This window comes from Aptenodytes patagonicus, chromosome 1 (assembly GCF_965638725.1).
Source record: "Aptenodytes patagonicus chromosome 1, bAptPat1.pri.cur, whole genome shotgun sequence".
In the NCBI taxonomy this organism is placed as follows: Eukaryota; Metazoa; Chordata; class Aves; order Sphenisciformes; family Spheniscidae; genus Aptenodytes; species Aptenodytes patagonicus.
In genome coordinates, this window is record NC_134949.1 from 209234487 (window position 1) to 209253288 (window position 18802).

The following is an 18802-nucleotide window of genomic DNA, read 5'->3' on the forward strand; positions in this document are numbered from 1 at the left end:
GCTGTACTATTCATGACAGAGCAAAACAGACTGTCCTGTACCTAAGCTGAATTTAGCATTGAAACATAGGGAATAAACAGAGCAGCACAGAGACAAAGCTTTAAGAAAAGGGCCTACATTTAGTGCAATTCTTGTCTAACTGCCATGAATTGTACTAAGTGTAGCAAGCATAATTTCACATTTTATCAGCTTCATTACCTTCTTAATTGCTTCTAAGTTCCTCAAGCTATGCTAAAGTTTATGCAGTTCTTAGTGGCAGGCAAACATTTTCATTACACTGAAATTTTTGTTCAGGTTGGAAGGATGAAAAGAAACAACGTTAACAATGCTAATAAAACAATGGAAGGAGCAGCAACCTGTCTTAAAATTCAAAGAAAAGTGTTTTCTAGAACTGGCCCAAAATACACACACCGCAATAGATATTCCATATAGTTAATTATCATGTCAGGAAAAACACGAGAGCCATAGCCAGAAAGGAAAGGCCAGCGTTAGCCAAGACAGATCTAACGGATTATATGGGACACTACATTTGGTTCTGGGTTCCTTACTAACTCACCTACTTGGTTCTTACTTTCCTAAGGAAGGCATGCTCAGCAACTGTTTGAGAAAAAGTACACACAAGAAAGAGCTTTGCTTGTTTTCTATTTTAATTTGAACACATGTGAACTTAAATGCCATTTCACCTACATACCATGACTAGGATAAACTTTTTACCCAGGGAAGTGCTCCACACAATTATGAACTGTTACAAGATATTTCTGAGTACTTTCAAGTACTTAAAAAAAAACTTACTCAACATTTGCAGATCAGATGCATAGAAATATGAAGTTTCATCCATGTGCTGTAGAAGCCGTCCTGGAGTGCAAATTAGCATATTTATGTGGTGGATTCTTTCAGACTCTTCTTTCAGATCCTGAAAAGGAGTTAAACCAGTATTGTGGTTTAACCCGGCAGGCAGCTAAACACCACATAGCCGTTCGCTCACATCCCCCCTCCAACAGTGGGATGGAGGAGAGAATCGGGGGGGGGGGGGGGGGGGAAGTAACATTCGTGGTAGGGATAAAGACAGTTTAATAGGACAGAAAAGGAAGGGAAGAAGAATAATAATAATAATAATAATAATAATAATAATAATAATAATAAATAATAATAATAGATAAAAGAATATACAAAATAAGTGATGCACAATGCAATTGCTCACCACCCGCCAACCGATGCCCAGCCAGTCCCCGAGCAGCGGTCACCCCTCCCCTGGCCAACTCCCCCCAGCTTTATATACTGAGCATGACGTCACATGGTATGGAATACGCCTTTGGCCAGTTTGGGTCAGCTGTCCTGGCTGTGCCCCCTCCCAGCTTCTTGTGCACCTCCAGCCTTCTCAGTCGGTAGAGCATGGGAAGCTGAAAAGTCCTTGACTAGTGTAAGCACTACTTAGCAAACAGTTAAAACATTAGAGTGTTATCAACTTTGTTCTCATTCTAAATCCAAAACACAGCACTGTACCAGCTACTAGAAAGAAAATTAACTCTATCCCAGCTGAAACCAGGACAACCAGCTTAGCTCTAGTTGTTCACACTAGAAGCCCAGTGCCAGAGATGACCAGGCCAGCTTAACCTATTGTAGTTTTTAGAAAGAATCGTCACGGATCAGCTTTTCTCTTTCTACAGAGATATCACAATTTCTTCAGCATGCTCACACTTGTGGCTTGAGCCAAAAGTATTTCAGGATAATCTAAATTAACAGGATAGTTCTGGAAGGCTTGGCAGGAAGGTCCATCCAGTCATGTAATCTGGAAAGACTGTAAATATGCAAAAGCGTCAAAAGACACAGAGTACACAGACAGGAAAACAAGTGGGTCATTGATAGGTTCCCACTAACTACTCTCTTCCCTCACTTTTCATTTACAGGGTTTCCTTCCTAAACCAGCACTTAATATAGCACTCATTTATGCTTCCATACAGCAAACTCCAAGAGAGGACACACCTTTCCTCCAATGATAAGGCCAGCTGAGAACTCATGATTCTTTCCCACTTTACGCAGAACCTTGAAGGTTTGATATGCCAGTTCCCGGGTAGGCGATATGATCAAAACTCCCAGTCCATCAGCTGAAGTCCACTGATGGCGATACAGGAGTTCCAAAGCCTGAAAAAAATTACCATATTGTCATTATAAAAATCTCAGAGGGAAAATATGTAACAAGAACAGATTTGTAACAAGAAGTGTCATAAAAAAAAGATAAAGCCACACTAATTAAAATAATGACTGGAAGAAACATCAATATATATTTCACGTAGTTTGATTATATATCAATTCTAACTGATGGAAATGATACTTGCTGTAGGAAAGTTCCCCAGTACCAATCTATGAGACAGTAATGGGTGGTAAATTGTAAACATTTTACTGCACAATTAATCCTACTCTGCTAAATTCTGGAAATTAAGCCTTAATCATTTATACGAGAATAGAAATCAGATGTAGAAAAACATGAGAAACTTCCCTGCTCATAAGATTTTGTGGGAACCAGAAACAGAATAAGCAACTAGAAGAAAGTCAATTATTGCAGCTTTAATTCTGGTTATAGACTTGAAGCTGTACTATCCACACATGCTATATACAGAGCATTCCAAGTAAAGTTGCCATAAACCTCAGACCAGGATGATTCCTCCTCTTATGAATTCACACTGCAGAAACACTGTCTTAGTCAGCTAATCCTAACACAAAGACTTCATAGGTATGAATACCTGAAGCATTCTGAAATACTGAAGGTTGTTAAGCATCCTTGTACAATTAAATATTTTTTTTTTTCACTCTTCATCCCTCCAGCTCCTCTCTCATCACTTTTCTCCCCTAAAACTGTTTTAAAATAAGGTTTATAAAACAAAGTACTTCTACTTCCAGATTAACTAATTGAGCAATCTCACTTTTGTTTCTCAAGTTCACAAGACTATCTTTTGAGGCCACCTTTTTTTTTCATTCTTTACTAATAAAAAATAAATTTTAAAAAAACAGCATAAAGCATAAATCTTCTCAGCTAAAGAGGGTATTCAAAACACCTACTACTGTTCCCACAGTTACTGACAGAATAGGCTCCAAAGAAATCTATGCTCACAAAAATGCAAGTAATGTTTAAACCAAAAAACGCTCCATAATCAAAACGTTTCTTTTTCCCTTTATCTAATCATAACATGATGGGGTTTGTATCCACTTATATATGCACTTTAAGCAAATGTCTCAATTATACTTTCAACTTGAAGAAATGAAATGCAGAGCATGACGTTTGGAGTAAAACAGTCAAACGTACTATCCATGACAGGGGTTTTCATCCTGTTTTCCTGCTTGTACCTGGAAGTGATTTCTAAGAAGTCCACAAAAGACAACAAGGAAATGGAAGTCCACAATCACTAAGCTTAAGTTTGCTACATAAAGTCCAAATCCTAAAATTTTAAAAGGGTGAAAACCACTCATCTAAAAAAGCCTAAGGAACTGAAGAAATGTCACCATTCTATTCCATACAGTTAGTTTTCAAATTTTAAAAGAATTGGACAACTAGAGTTGCACCAGGAAAACAGATTCCTGAGAGAAAAACAAAGCATTTCCTAAATCCCACAGGGTCTACTAATGTAAGGATCAAAATGGAATTTCTAATATTCCAGAATATTCCTAGGACCAAAAATATACTTCTTTCAGAACCTCAAACAGCTTTATTAAATTAGTATCTTGGCTTTCTTGGAACATTTAGGTCAGCTGAATTATAACTTTTCTCCCAGGATCTATTAACCTAAGGTGTTTGACATCCAATACTTCCCGGATAACTTGCTTTAATTACAAATGTAAGGATGTAAATTACTTACTGGGACAATAAAAGCCAAGGTTTTGCCTGATCCAGTCTTTGCAGCTCCCAGTACGTCTTTACCTTGTAAAGCCAAACCTATGGTTTGCCTCTGTATCTCCGTTACCACACGATACTGAGCTTCCTGCAATCCTAGTATTTGCAGTGTGGGAAGAGAAGAGAGAGTGTGGGAGGGGAAGGAAAAAAAAAAAAGGAAGAAAAAAAAAAAAATCTTTATTTTTGTCTTGCCCAGAGCTGTATTCCTCCATTTAGAAAACACCATACATGGTAATACTTATCTAAAACTTAAAGCAAAAAAATGTTCAGATGCAGATAAATAATACATTCATTTTCACTTAAATTATTTTCCAAAGAAAACTTCTGTACTCACCTTTTAGGGTTTTCTTTGACAATGGAAAATCTGAAAATCTTTGAATTTCACTTGCATTTATCTGAAACAAAATAAGTTTAATTAGTGCTTACAATCTCAGCATAACAGAGAAAATAAATAGCATTAAGTTGCTGTTAACATAAACATGTAGTAGTTCAGTATGACCTGATCCAAGTTAGCTAGTTTCACTTAAGCCAAACCACTCCTCTACCATAAACTGTTCAGTAAGTAATAAGATATACTTTAATCATGCAGGCTAATAGCGCAACTTAAAGCTCCGATCATCACAAAATCACAGAACAATTCAGGCTGAAAGGAACCTCAGGAGGCCTCTGCTCCAACCTCCTGCTCACAGCAGGTCAGCTCTGAGGTCAGATCAGGCTGCTCAGGGCTTCATCCAGTCCAGTCTTGAAATCGTTCAAGGACAGAGACTGGACAGCCTCTCTGGGCAACCTGTGCCTCTGCCTGACTGTCCCCATGGGGAAAAAGCATTCCAGGCTGAGCCTCTCTTCCGTCAACTTACATCTGTTGTCTCTCATTCTTCCACCCTGCACCAGCTCCTCAATGATCTCCCCAGGGGCACCGGGGGCTTCTGTAAGGTCCCTGTCCCAACCCCAAAGCCATCTCTGCTATATAGACTGACAAGCCCATCTCCCCCAGTCCCTCCTCACAGGGCAAGTGCTCCAGCCCCCACCATTTCAATGGCCCTCCACTGAACTGGATCTACTTTACTGATATCTTTTTCTCATTAGGGGGTCCAAAACTGGATGTAGTATTCATCAGAAAAAAAATTTAAAATTAAAAAAAAAAACCCACATTTTAAAAATATGTATGCAAGCATGGTTTAAATTTTCTACTCTGCAGCGTGCCACAAGCCCCAGACATAACGTGCAATTAAACCTCATGCTAAGCATTTCACATACATACAGTATGTCCAAAAATCAGAACTTCTGTAGCCTTTTTCTCCAAAACTGTCCCAGTCAGACTAACTGCCAATAGAGCTTATAATAAAATATCTATGGCAAAACACATAACTAGCCAATTATTTCATATTTCTATGTGGCTGCAACAAGCACTGTGTTTATGATTCACGCATGCTAAGCATAAATTCATTTTCCTGGGAATATCCACAGAGGAGCAGTTTGTTTTTGAAGGCTACTGCAAATGGAGTAATGATAGTCTTATCCCATGAAATGGAACTCTTGAGCTCTTACCTCCCTTCTTTTTTAATCATTCCGGCTTCAGAAAAAAACATTACTATGCTGCAAAGTACACAGCCCTTATCTTCCTGAAAAAGAGAAGCTCACCTGCACTTCTAACAATTTAACCCTTACGCTCCCATCCATAAAGGCGGACTCCTTCATCTGGAAGGACCACATGCAAACACTGCCGGCAGCTTCCCTACAACCTTACTAGAGCTAAGCTGTCCATCTGTATTTTCAGATCTCTTGAAGCAATGAGGATTAAGTGTATTCCAGCTGCTGTATGAGATCAGACATCACAAAAGCAGGTAAATGTTCTGCAGGGAAAAGGCCTGGTAAACAAACGCTTCAGGAAATAGCTCCAGATAACAAACACACTTCTCCCGCCCTCCACTTTTCCATTTTGACTCTACAGTTCTAGCATCGAGATCTTTTTGCATATACTTAGCATTAGGTTATGGGATTAAAGATTAATCACTGTGAACACAAAGACCCCACAAGAATCAGTAGAACAACACCAGGGAAGGAGCCCCACCAACGTCATCCCTGCACATCGAGTTAAAGCACCTTGACTCAGCTGCCTCCTGGGACTGTCAGAGGAGAGGGGTCAGCCCATGGTCCCTGGGTGAACCCCACCAAGGAGCCAGTGGGGCCACCCCCTCCCCGGGCTGACGGCAGTGAGTGCCTGCAGGGATGTGGGGCTCACAGGAGGGCTGCAGTGGAAAAGCATTTGGAGACACTGTACAACTTCTCATAAGGTATATTAAGGGGGTTGTGGGAATGTGCAAGACTTATTATGGGATGTTTAGGGGAAGGATCAAAGGTAGGGAAAGTGAGGGAACAAGGTGGACTAGAGAGGAACCAGTGTGAGAAAATAGAGGGAAAAGGGGTAAAAGGGGCTGGTCCTGGGTAACAGGTGGCTGGTCAGTACACTTGTCTGGCCGGGGCCTGCACCCCATCACCACAGCCGGCCCTGCAGTCTTACTAAATATTCTTATATAATGATGTAAATAATTATTTACTATTAATAATAATTACTCTTGCATTCTTTCTATCCATGTTCTTTGTGGGCACACCCTCTATTCTGAGCCCGCATAAGAGACCACCAGCAACCTTCAAGCCAGACTAGTGGGCAGCAGCATGAGAGCCAAGTGCCGGCAACTGGAGCGGGACCACGAACCTCAGAGGCTGGAGGGTGCCAGTGCCAGCACCTGGGGAAACCGGGGCCTGAGGCCAGCCCTGGGGCAGACCGAGTAGCTAACACCAGCTACCAGAGACACCCATTTTCCATGTGTGAGTACATATTTCACTAGTGGACATTAACCCTGATCAGACAGAGAAGAACAGTATGTGCCATCCATGCTGTTCACATGTGTGCAAGCACCGCGTGCGCAGGTGCTGATAAAGGTACTGCTCTCTCTGTGTTCATCTGTGGCTGATGTGTACCTACTGGGAATACATGCTCACCCTCGCTGCAGGCCGGACTTGGCGACCCAGAACTGCAACAGTCTTGCACCTACCTGACTGGGACAAGAAGAGTCCATCTATGTCCTGAAGCTCACCAGATTCACCAACCTCTAGCACTTGGTATACTTAATTTTTCAGAGCTGTCCTACAGGGTACAAAACATACTAAAAAAAGTAGTACATTGTTCTGACACCTACTAATTTACTTCTCTGTATGCATCCCACCTATACAGCATACTTGAGAGCTGTTAATTACACACACACAAAACCCTCAAGAGCATGTGGTTTGAGTCCATGAATTGGCTGAATGATTTACACAATGCTGAGATGTCAAGTAGAGATCTTAAGAAAAATGTAATACTCTCAAGTCTGTTCTAGCTGATAGGAGATCATCAAAAGATGTGGACAGCTTCCACTGGCAAAGTTCACAACAATCAATAGCTGCAGGACAGGAAAAAAAAAAAAAAAAAAAATAAAGAGACTACTGTATCTGTAAAACCTGAGCAGATGAAGAGGAAGGTAGACTACACAGCTTTGAATGCATACCGACTAGCATCCCACAAATGTCAAATTCAGAGCTTACACAACTCGTGCATTTCTAATAGGTATCGTTTATCTCTAACAGACTGCTGAACAGAAATCTCCCAACACAAGGAACAAGCAAAATGGCCCTCAGATGTTCCTGACAACTCGTGATAACAATTCCAGAGAAGGCCTCAAATGAAAAGCTACTGAGTTGTCAGATCAGCCTTATATCTACTTGAAGTACCAAGCCTTCTGCAGGCTCTGCCTATTACAGAAAACTAAACTGTTTTTTTCCTGAGGGTTTCAACCTGTTTAAAGCACCTAGATCACACCACTACTCTTTTCAGCCTAGTTCTCTCTAGTAAAAAAAAAGTAATTTAATGCATTAATTTGATCTCTAGATAAAAGGTAATAACACCCTTATTAAAACCTGGTTTTGACATATTTCAAGACAAAGCTCTTGCAAGGTAGATTTCAAACTTTCACTGTGTCCTAGCAGAGCAATTAAACTTTTGCCAAACGTTACTTAGAAACCTTAAAGGTGAATTATTTTTATAAAACCTACTTGTGCTGAGAAGCACGTACTTTAAGCTAGTACATTTCTGGGAGGGGGAAAAACTCCTATCAGAAATCACCATAAAAAGTCTTTTTTCGACTTTCACAAATTGGAATTTCTGACAAATATTTCCAAATTCAGTTGATAATTTTGAAGATATTATATATCACATGCAATATTACGTATTGGGCTAATGCCCAGTCTTATTATGGGCATTATTATGTCGTTAAAGACATAAATAATAAATAATAATATAATAAATAAATAATAAATAAATAAATAATAAAGACAACAAAAAAAGTTTTTACAAATATATTAATGACAAGAAGAGAGCCAAGGAGAATCTCCATCCTTTATTGGATGCAGGGGGAAACATTGTCACCGAGGATGAAGAAAAGGCTGAGGTACTCAATGCCTTCTTTGCCTCAGTCTTTAACAGGCAGACCAGTTATCCTCAGGGTACTCGGCCCCCCGAGCTGGAAGACAGGGACGGCGAGCAGGATGAACCCCCCATAATCCAAGAGGAAGCAGTCAACGACCTGCTACGCCAACTGGACGCTTACAAGTCTATGGGGCCAGATGGGATCCACCCGAGGGTGCTGAGGGAGCTGGCAGAGGAGCTCGCCAAGCCACTCTCCATCATTTATCAGCAGTCCTGGTTAACGGGGGAGCTCCCGGACGACTGGAGGCTTGCAAATGTGACGCCCATCTACAAGAAGGGCCGGAAGGAGGATCCGGGGAACTACAGGCCTGTCAGCCTGACCTCGGTGCTGGGGAAGATATGGAGCGATTCATCTTGAGGGCGCCCACAAGGCATGAGCGGGACAACCAGGGGATCCGGCCTAGCCAGCACGGGTTCATGAGAGGCAGGTCCTGCTTGACCAACCTGATCTCCTTCTATGACCAGGTGACCCGCCTAGTGGACGAGGGAAAGGCTGTGGATGTGGTCTACCTGGACTTCAGCAAGGCCTTCTCCTAGAGAAGCTGGCGGCTCACGGCTTAGACAGGTGGACTCTGCGCTGGGTCAAAAACTGGCTGGACGGCCGGGCCCAGAGAGTTGTGGTGAATGGAGTTCAATCCAGTTGGCGGCCGGTCACGAGCGGTGTTCCCCAGGGCTCAGTTTTGGGGCCGGTCTTGTTTAATATCTTTATTGATGATCTGGATGAGGGGATTGAGTGCACCCTCAGTAAGTTTGCAGACAACACCAAGTTGGGCGGGAGTGTTGATCTGCTCGAGGGTAGGAAGGCTCTGCAGAGGGACCTGGACAGGCTGGATCGATGGGCCGAGGCCAATTGTATGAGGTTCAACAAGGACAAGTGCCGGGTCCTGCACTTCGGCCACAACAGCCCCATGCAGCGCTACAGGCTTGGGGAAGAGTGGCTAGAAAGCTGCCTGTCGGAAAAGGACCTGGGGGTGCTGGTTGACAGCCGGCTGAACATGAGCCGGCAGTGTGCCCAGGCGGCCAAGAAGGCCAATGTCATCCTGGCCTGTATCAGAAATAGTGTGGCCAGCAGGAGTAGGGAAGTGATTGTGCCCCTGTACTCGGCCCTGGTGAGGCCGCACCTCGACTACTGTGTTCAGTTTTGGGCCCCTCACTACAAGAAGGACGTTGAGGTGCTGGAGCGTGTCCAGAGAAGGGCAACGAGGCTGGTGAGGGGTCTGGAGAACAAGTCTTATGAGGAGCGGCTGAGGGAACTGGGGTTGTTTAGCGTGCAGAAAAGGAGGCTCAGGGGAGACCTCATCACACTCTACAACTACCTGAAAGGAGGTTGTAGCAAGGTGGGTGTCGGTCTCTTCTCCCAAGGAACTAGCGATAGGACGAGAGGAAACGGCCTCAAGTTGCGCCAGGGGAGGTTTAGATTGGATGTAAGGAAAAATTTCTTTACTGAAAGAGTGGTGAAACATTGGAACAGGCTGCCCAGGGAAGTGGTGGAGTCCCCATCCCTGGAGGTATTTAAAAGACGAGTACATGAGGCACTTAGGGACATGGTTTAGTGGACATGGTGGTGTTGGGTTGACGGTTGGACTCGATGATCTTAGAGGTCTTTTCCAACCTCAATGATTCTATGATTCTATGATTATTTTGCATGCTAAAGGATCACAACTCAGTGATGTATACAGGTTCAGTTTAATTTCAACCAAGAGACTCTCCACACAGGAAAACAGTATACCTACAGGAGGGAAAACTATCTTACTAACATCAAAACAGAATTCAAGCAATCCATTATATGCAACTAAAGGGATATATATTAATAGGTTTGTGACACATGAAACGGGCTATTGCAGCAATGTGAAATTGTTCTAAATAATTAAGGCTGCTTTTTCAGTGGGTCAACTTCTTTTTAACTCTAGATGACCCAGTAAGAACCGATGTATTTATCACAAAGGAGACAAACACTGTTCTGCTCTTCTACCTTAAACTCCTCTAAATCAATTTAAAAATCATTACATGCATAAGCCTAGCTCTTTTAAAGATGTCCAAGAAGGAAAAAAAGTGACAACAGTATTAAAAGAGCAAGGCACAGGAATGTTAGGATAGGCCATGTCACAAAGCTTCCTGTATTATTTCTCTGCCCTACAAACTTCCAGGAGCACAAGAATGATCTGTTGTAGCACCCTTAAATTCTGAAGATACTGGTTTATTTTTAATTAAAGTCCGAATGGCAGGAGTAAGAAGGGTTGGTGTTAGAGGTAGATCTTCTGGTAGATCTGTTCCATATCTACATGTACCAGTAGAAAACACCACCAACTTCTACTTAGTTTATTTCCCTGTTGGAAGTTATTACCTCCTCCAATCTGCTGGGAACCTGTACCTGTGAGCTCTCTCTAATCTGCTCTAGGTGAGAGCAGCCAGCTCATTTCAAATACTTCAAATGGTATTCTGATCTAACTTGACTAATTTGACATAAAGCAGACTAGAAAGAATTTACACAAACAGCTCCCCAGATGGAAAAGACAACGTTCATCAACAGCCTTACAGTTAGGCAACAAAGTCACTGGATCAACAGGTAACACATCACCTGTGAACATGTAACACAGAAAATGGTCCCAATGGACACAGTGAAACTAAATTTCACATTTTCCATCTATGCTGCCACACATTCGCCAACACATGTCAAAAAATGACCAAAAAAAAAATCCAGTAACAAAGTATCTTGGTTATCTCTTCATTATTGTTTAATTTTGTCTTGTTTATCCATTGCAGTCATTCTCACACTGGAAATTATAGACAAGATACTCTAAGAGGGAGGGCAAGGTGGATACTCCTGCATCCAATAGCCATGCTACTCCTATTCCATGCCACATGCAAGATGACAAAAGCACATGAAGACCTAACCCACCCACAGCCTGCGTGCCAGAGGCCCCAGCCAGTGCTCCTCACAGAGAGGAGCTTACTGAAGAGCTTTCTAATTCCCTTGCCCCTAAGAAGGGATCTGCCTCATGCAGAACTCACTGGAGACCCCTGAAGATCCAAGCACATGGCACTTCCTCACAATCCTCACCATAACCAGGTCCAGGCTACTAGGGAAGAAATGCAGGAGACCAAGTGGAAAACCTTGTCAGGGACCAGAGAAGGAGATGTGAAGGACTGAAGACGGGAAGCTAGGTGGGCATCCACCTGTATGTTCACAGGTAGGAGACTCCTGGAGCAAGATGACAGCAAAACACCAGAAGAGTTGAGACCAGGAGTCCCCAAAACTATCCTAATACAAACATATGTTTACCCTGTCTTCATTCTGATGGATACATGCCTGACCACTATCAGCCTCCCTTCTTCAACCTTTACATATACACACAAACTCCCACTACCCACTCCTTACCTATGCTGCCCCAAGCTCCACAGAGACACAGAATTATCACCCACATCCCAGAACTAGATACATGTGCAGACATGCACACTGGTGACACAGAGGCATCCATACATATTCACATAGCCATATATACAGCAAATAAACGCAAGTATCTAGGGAAGTAATTGACAGAGGTGACTATAAGGCCAGTATAAACAGAAATCTATGTAGAATGAGTGGAAATTAAATCAAGTATCCAATGTATAGGATGTGTTTCAGGGAAAAGTGACTGCATTTAAATATTACGCACAATATTTAAGGCTAGAAATAGAGAAACAGACTACTGTAGAAAATCAGAATGGGGACTACTCAAACTAAAAAGTCTGAGAATTGCACATCTACCTGCCACAATCCAGATACACCACCCTAAAATTTATGACAATAAGGAAGGAATACTGACCTCACTATGGAAAAGCAGGGGTTACATCACTCCCTTAAAGAATATAGTTTCATTAAGTCACTGCTTGTGTGTGTTCCTTTTAAACCTCCCTCCTGCTTACATACATCTGTGAGCAACACAGTCACACCCCACTATCTGCCAAGGATGCACTCCTGTAAAGTAGAGTGGTATGAGAGACAGCAAAGCAATTTTTCCCCATAAGAACTAATGTAATAGATAGGGATGCATGTAGAGATTTAATACATGCATACAGCATAAATATGGCAAAACCATACATGGAGAACATATACACTATGTATGGGGAGAACAGACAGGCAAAGGCAGCATCAAGTGGGGGAGATGCTGGCTTCCCAGAGATCATTTTTCAAAATATTTCTGCCACTTCATCTCTGAGACCGAATGCCCAAGGTAAATCTTTTACTTCAAGAGTTCTTGCTGCCTCCTTCTAAACAATTAGATTTTTTTCATTGTCATCATCACCCTCAAATGAATCCAGATCAACTAAGGGCAAATGACACATGAATAGGGGTCATGTTTGGCCATTCAGTCTCGCAGATGAAGAGGCTGTAATCCACTCCAAAAAGCCAGCATGTCCTTCAGCTGACGATTCTGGTGATCCTGCTCTTGCCTCTCAATATGCCCATGCCATACACATATAGTTTCAGTACACGGGAGCAACACACGACTTAAGCTTCCGCGCACACGTGTCTACTACATTAGAAGAAAAGCTATCCCCTGAACTCAACCACTTTATCTATGAGACTGACAGTGGCTGGCTGCTCAGAGCATTAAATGACCAGTGATGGGACTCCAAAGCAAGAGATAGAGAAGAAAGAATAGCTAGATATTGCCATAGTACCCTAAAGGTAACACAGCAGCCTAATTTGCATACGGCATTATCAAGTAAATGCAAGCTATTATCAAATGTAGAAACTATTGGAGCCTGACAACATGCAAAATTAATTTCACTGCACATCTCCCTGTCTGTGTTCAAATAGACAGAAATAGAAAGCAATCTATTGTATATATATACTGCAATTTGGTATATAAACAATAAGCCCACCACCCTGGGATCTGTGCAGAGAGTTCACAAACTCTGTACACAGCCTTTGCCAAGTTGCTTTAACTTAGTTTCTCTCTCTTGCTCAGACATGCACCCTCCAGAGACCATGCAGAGGCAACTGTCTAATCTAGGTTACAACAAGTAGTCCAACAGTACTGTAGTAATGTAGGAGGTTTTTCATTCCACAATGAAAGACACATACCTACCAGTCATCCCACTGGTCATCCCACTCAGAAAAATACAAGCTTCTAACAGTTCGAGCAGTCTGCTTTTACAGTCAGCATCTAAGTCCTCTATTTCTACAGTGAGTAGAAAAATATTGCCAAAACAAGTTGACTCAAAATTTATCCATGACAAAATGTATTAATCATTTATGTAGTTACCATCTTTAATTTTTATCATAAAAACAATGAATGATAAGTCCCTTTTTTTTTTTCCCTGAGAAATAATCTGTGGTTTAAAACAGTAATTTGACCATTTTTGGAAGCGTACCATTTGCTTTCAAACCAGTAAAGCCAATGATTGTGTGAAGCTTCAGAATATTAACTTGCTGAATCTTAACCAAAGGAGCTATCACGTCTCTGTAGTAACAGACATCTTTCTTCTATACCTCTTGTCATTACTTTCTGCTCAAAGTACAACCACCAAAAAGTCTCTGCTATCAGCTACACCGAGTGGTACGTAACCAAGTACACCTGCCATGCTCCTCCCCAGCAATAGCTGCAAATTCAGCAAAAGTTGGTAGGACTTAGAGCAACACCACAGGCAGAACACATCTAAGCCCTTATTCACAATTACAGTACTTTCTGCTCATCAGTATGGCTCAAAAGCCGGCCATCTCCCAGAGGAATTCAAGGGAATCTACATGACAAAACCAACACCACTGACCCTGGCTCTAATATTCAAATACCTACTTCCTGACTTGATGTTAATCAACATACTCTTCTAATGTGATGTTTGCCTGTAGGGCATCTTCTGTGGAGATAAACTTGTCCCATCTCCAGCAGTGAGACATCCATGCTGCCTGGTCAGAAGGGCCAAGTGGTTGTAACCAGGACAGTTACAACCGTTCCCACCATCTGCTTCAACCTCCTCCTCCTCACTGCACTCTCAACCACTCACTCCCCTCCTGAGGGTCTCACTACCCCTGGCTCCACAGCCTGCCCAGTCACCTCCACCAGAACCACTGGGATTGCGGTTACTGCCCTCTCCTCCTCTGCCTAGAGGGAGAAAGGATAGGAATGGAGGACCATCCCTGCCTCATGGAGGTGAAAGCCCTTCTGCCTGCCACTGAGCAGTATCACCCAACAAACCTGTTACCTACAGGCACCACCAACAGCCAGAGGAACAGCCCTGCCAACTAGGGGTGCTCCCCACCCCTGCCCAGGACCCCCCCCACACAGATCGCCGCCCCCCCCCCCCCCTTTCCCAGCCCTAGCCCCACACACACCACACGAGGAGAGGAGCCGCTTTTCCGCCCCCCCGCCACAGGCCCGCCATGCCCACCCGGCGGGTGCCCTCCCGTCCCCGCCCTGCAAAGCCCCTCGCTCCCCGTCCTGGCCCAGCAGCACCAGCCGCCCACCCCTGCCGTACCTCGGGATAGCGCTGCACCAGGCGGCCGATGCCCTCCCGCTCCACCTGCCACTCGGGCCGCTTCCGCTCCTTGCGTTGAAGCCGCAGCCTCCTCGTCCGCCGGGTGTATTTCTTCTTCCAGCGCTCGAAGCTGCGCACCGGGTCCATCGCCGCCGGCCCGCCGCCACCATCGCTGCCGGCCCGGCCCATGCTGCCCCCGCCGCCCCGCATGGGACGCACACGACCGCCGGGGGCGGGGCTGGGCGCAGGCAGAGCGCGTCAGCCGGCCGCGCCGCCGGGGGGAGGGCCCGGCCGGGCCCTGTCTGGGCCGGTCCGGCCCGGCTCGGCCGGCAGGGGCGCCGCGCGGCGCCCTGGGCCTTCCGCGGTCTGTGGGAAGGTTGAGAGATTGCACAAGAGTTGGAGAAAAATCACACTGCGCGTGATACAACAAACAAAAATGAACTGTTGGCGCAGCATGCAGAAATGCAGCATGCAAAATGTGCTCTATGATAGAGATTATAAAACGACAGAAAAACCCAGATAAAAAAATAAAGCCTTAATAGAAAAGGAACGCGTACTTAGTACTGCCAGAAATTTTGTCCTGTGCGATACGGTGGTGTGGGGGATCAGGGGGAAGAGTTCTGTGACAAGTCTGTTAATGCCTTATTTGCTGATTCATTACAGGGAAAAAAATTGGAAAAATCAAAAAGCACTTGAAAGACGTATGGTGGGCCTTGTGTTTAAGATGCTGGATTTAATCTCTGTTTGATGTGTGTTTTGACGCTTCAAAATATGGTTGTAGTCAATCTCAATGGCCTTGGCTCAGAGCCATGAACTATGCAAAGGGTTGGCAGAATATCACAGAGAAAACTACAAACATGCAGAGTTGCTTTACGCTGGGTGGTTGTCCTGGTTTCCGCAGGGATAGAGTTAATTCCCTTCCTAGTAGCTGGTACAGTGCTGTGGTTTGGATTTAGGAGGAGAACAAACATAAACTGGGGAAAGCTGGCCGGGGGGGCCGCTGCTCGGGGACTGGCTGGGCATCGGTCAGCGGGTGGTGAGCAATTGTACTGTGCATTACTTGCTTTGTGTATTATTATTTGTATTATTATTATTATTATTATTATTACTACTACTACTACTACTACTACTAGTACTAGTACTACTACTACTATTACATTATTATTTTATTTCAATTATTAAACTGTTTTTATCTCAACCCATAAGTTTTTCTCACTTGTGCTCTTCCACTTCCAATTCTCTCCCCCATCCCACCGGGGTGTGGGGGGAGTGAGCGAGTGGCTGTGTGGTGCTCAGTTGCCAACTGAGGTTAAACCACGACAGTGGTATAAGGGTGGTCTCTATAAGAAACATGTATCTCTCAAAGTAACTGGATTTAATCAACCTGCAAATTTATATTATGCTAACTTTACGTGCACCGACTCTTAACCCCTCCCTACGGGGAAGGTCTGCATCATCAGAAACGATTTGATGAGTTGGTTTTAGCACTTTGTCAGCACACAGAATTAAAAACAAAATCAGGCTGCAGAGTTATTGTGCCGCATCAGGAAGAGAAAATTACGAACATATTTATGCAATGTCATAAGAAGGAAGTAAACACATTGATGAGGGGAACAGTGAAAGACTCCCAAAATAATTACTGTCTCTGATGAGGGTTTAGAATTCCAGAAAGCCAAGGGAAAAAGGGAGTGTCTCTTAATTAGCTCCACTTTTGCTATACGTATGTTGAGTGTATCACTGAAGATGTTTTCCCTCCTCCCTGACATCAGGGAAACTTGTGATCATCGAAATGTTTGTTTTCCCTTTAAAATACGTTAAGTTCCTAATTTCAGGGAGGGCTGGAAAAATCTCCATTAAATATACTCCAATGGGATCTCTCCTCCCAGGTACATCTTTGAACACAATGGTTTTCTCTAGGGGTTTATTTGCTGTTGAGTAAGGAAGGATATTGAAGATTTTATTTCTGAAACCTTTTTTTTTTTTCCAGAAGTACCTGGTGAAAAAATGTTTGCAGGAGGTGCTGTTCACCCCGAAGGATGTGCTTCTGGGGGGTGGCACATCTTTCCCACGATAACAGCACATTAACTTGACATACAAAACAGGGTCCCAGTCTAACACAATCAAACTTTTGCAGGGCTCAGCTGCCACTTTAAGCGTTTCTATCTGTCTGCCTGTAACAGGAAAACAAACAAACAAAAACCTTCCTGTGTTGAATCTCTGCTGTTGCAGCACTGGCATGAGTTTAACCTTTTTGTAAGTAAATGTACAGGTAAAACTGTTGTGTTTGAACATGCTGTCTTTGCTCACCTGGTCTATGTTTTGCCTACAGGCCCATCTCTCATAGCAGAACAGCAGCAGTGGTCTGTGAGTCACCACGGACATAAATCCTCAATGAAAAAAGTTACAAGGAAAATAATATCATGCCATCCTATTTCTAAAACAACTTTTTTGCTGCTATCATGATGAACACTGTTAATTATGCCTGCATGTTTCCAATGTTTTTTAATGATTTATTTGTTCATTAGCCAAGAGATCCATATACCAGGAAAGGAACACCAGAAAGCCAAAAGCGGCCTGTCCTGTGTCCCACAGGAGAAGGTAAAACGCTGGAGAGCCTCTCGGCCCCGTGATGGAGGTCTGGGAGCCTGCAGAGGCCTGGGAGCCACCCTTCCGTTTTCTGTGCTGTCCTCTCACCGTGAGGGGCTTGCCTGAGAAACAGTCAGTGGTTTGTAAAAGTTTCCCTTATATACATGAAAAAATGTTACTGTGTTAAATTTTATTTGTTTACAATGTGCAAGACTACTTCAGTTGTCTTATAATAGTACTATCCCTAAAACTCTTGCAAAACCAGAGATCCTTCTGAGTAATAAAGAGCTTGAGAGAGAGAGAGAAGAAAAATTTGCTTTTACAAGCTGACAAAAGATTCAAGGACGGTTGTTTACTTGCAATTTGGAGAAATGAAAGGAGTACGGCTGTAGCAATAAATGTAACAAGGCTCCATACAAGGCCATGTAGAAGAAGGCAGCAATTTTTTATTTTGAACAAGACTGATTTCAGTAGCAGTCATTCTCACATAGATTTCACTCTCATGCATACTCAGGCTTTCCTACTCATAAGCACAAACATTTATGTGTCTGGGCAGGGTTATGTATGGTGACAAGGAGGAAAAGGGGCACCAAGTATCAAGGTCAGGGCCCTCAGGGCACTCGTAGGCCATAATGGCCCTGACCAGCCTCACCTGAGGCCTCCCCCTACACCCCACCCTTGGGCCTGGGACCCCCATTTCAGCTCCTCCCTGGGGCTTCAGGCCCTGCCTGAGTTATGTCATCTGTCATGTTGGTCCCCAGCTCAGCCACAGCTGTGCCTGTCCTTGGCCATAGACCCCACTGATAGGGACTGACTTCCTGGCTTGACCTGGGACCTGCTTCGTCACTGTGGACCTGCCCAGTCATCAATGGCTGCGTCTGACCCTGGTTATGGCCACCAGACCTGATCCTGGTCCTGACCCTGACCCTGACCCTGACTATGACCAGAGAATTGATTTCCCAGCTCGACTTTGGACCTGCCTCATCACCACAGACCTACCTGTCTGATGAGCTGGACTCTTGGTTGACCCCGGCTGCCACCTACGAGCATGCCCTGCTCCCTTGCTCAGGGGCTGTGTTATCATACCTAGCTCCTGGCTCTCAGGGAGCAGTCAGCCCTCGCTGTGCCCTGCCAATCAAGCCCTCATCACTTTTTCTGGGTTCATCCTGAATGGTGACAATGGTGCACAATCTTTGGTATCTTTTATAGTCTCTCCTGACAAAACCTCAGGGCCAAGTTGAGTTGTATCATAGTGCTGTTGCTCCACGTCTGTGTTACGGGGCTTTCTTCACAGCATGGACTTAGTACAGTTGGCCCTACACCCAAATCCTGCCAATTCC

General features: G+C 43.9%; 1 protein-coding gene across 2 annotated transcripts in view; it reads right to left on the reverse strand.

Annotated features, from left to right (window-relative positions):
- The window catches only part of DDX10 (DEAD-box helicase 10), a 209406-nt gene extending 194320 nt beyond the window's left edge, over positions 1 to 15086 (reverse strand). The window contains exons 1-5 of one of the 2 annotated variants that reach the window (XM_076328171.1): positions 14877 to 15086; positions 4221 to 4281; positions 3852 to 3982; positions 1984 to 2142; positions 793 to 913 (exon numbers count right to left, since the gene is read on the reverse strand). In XM_076328171.1, the coding sequence (XP_076184286.1) occupies positions 793 to 913; positions 1984 to 2142; positions 3852 to 3982; positions 4221 to 4281; positions 14877 to 15086 (682 nt within the window). The remainder of the gene's footprint in view (positions 1 to 792; positions 914 to 1983; positions 2143 to 3851; positions 3983 to 4220; positions 4282 to 14876) is intronic. The other variant, XM_076328172.1, reaches the window with a different exon arrangement.
- Positions 15087 to 18802: the final 3716 nt, after the last annotated feature.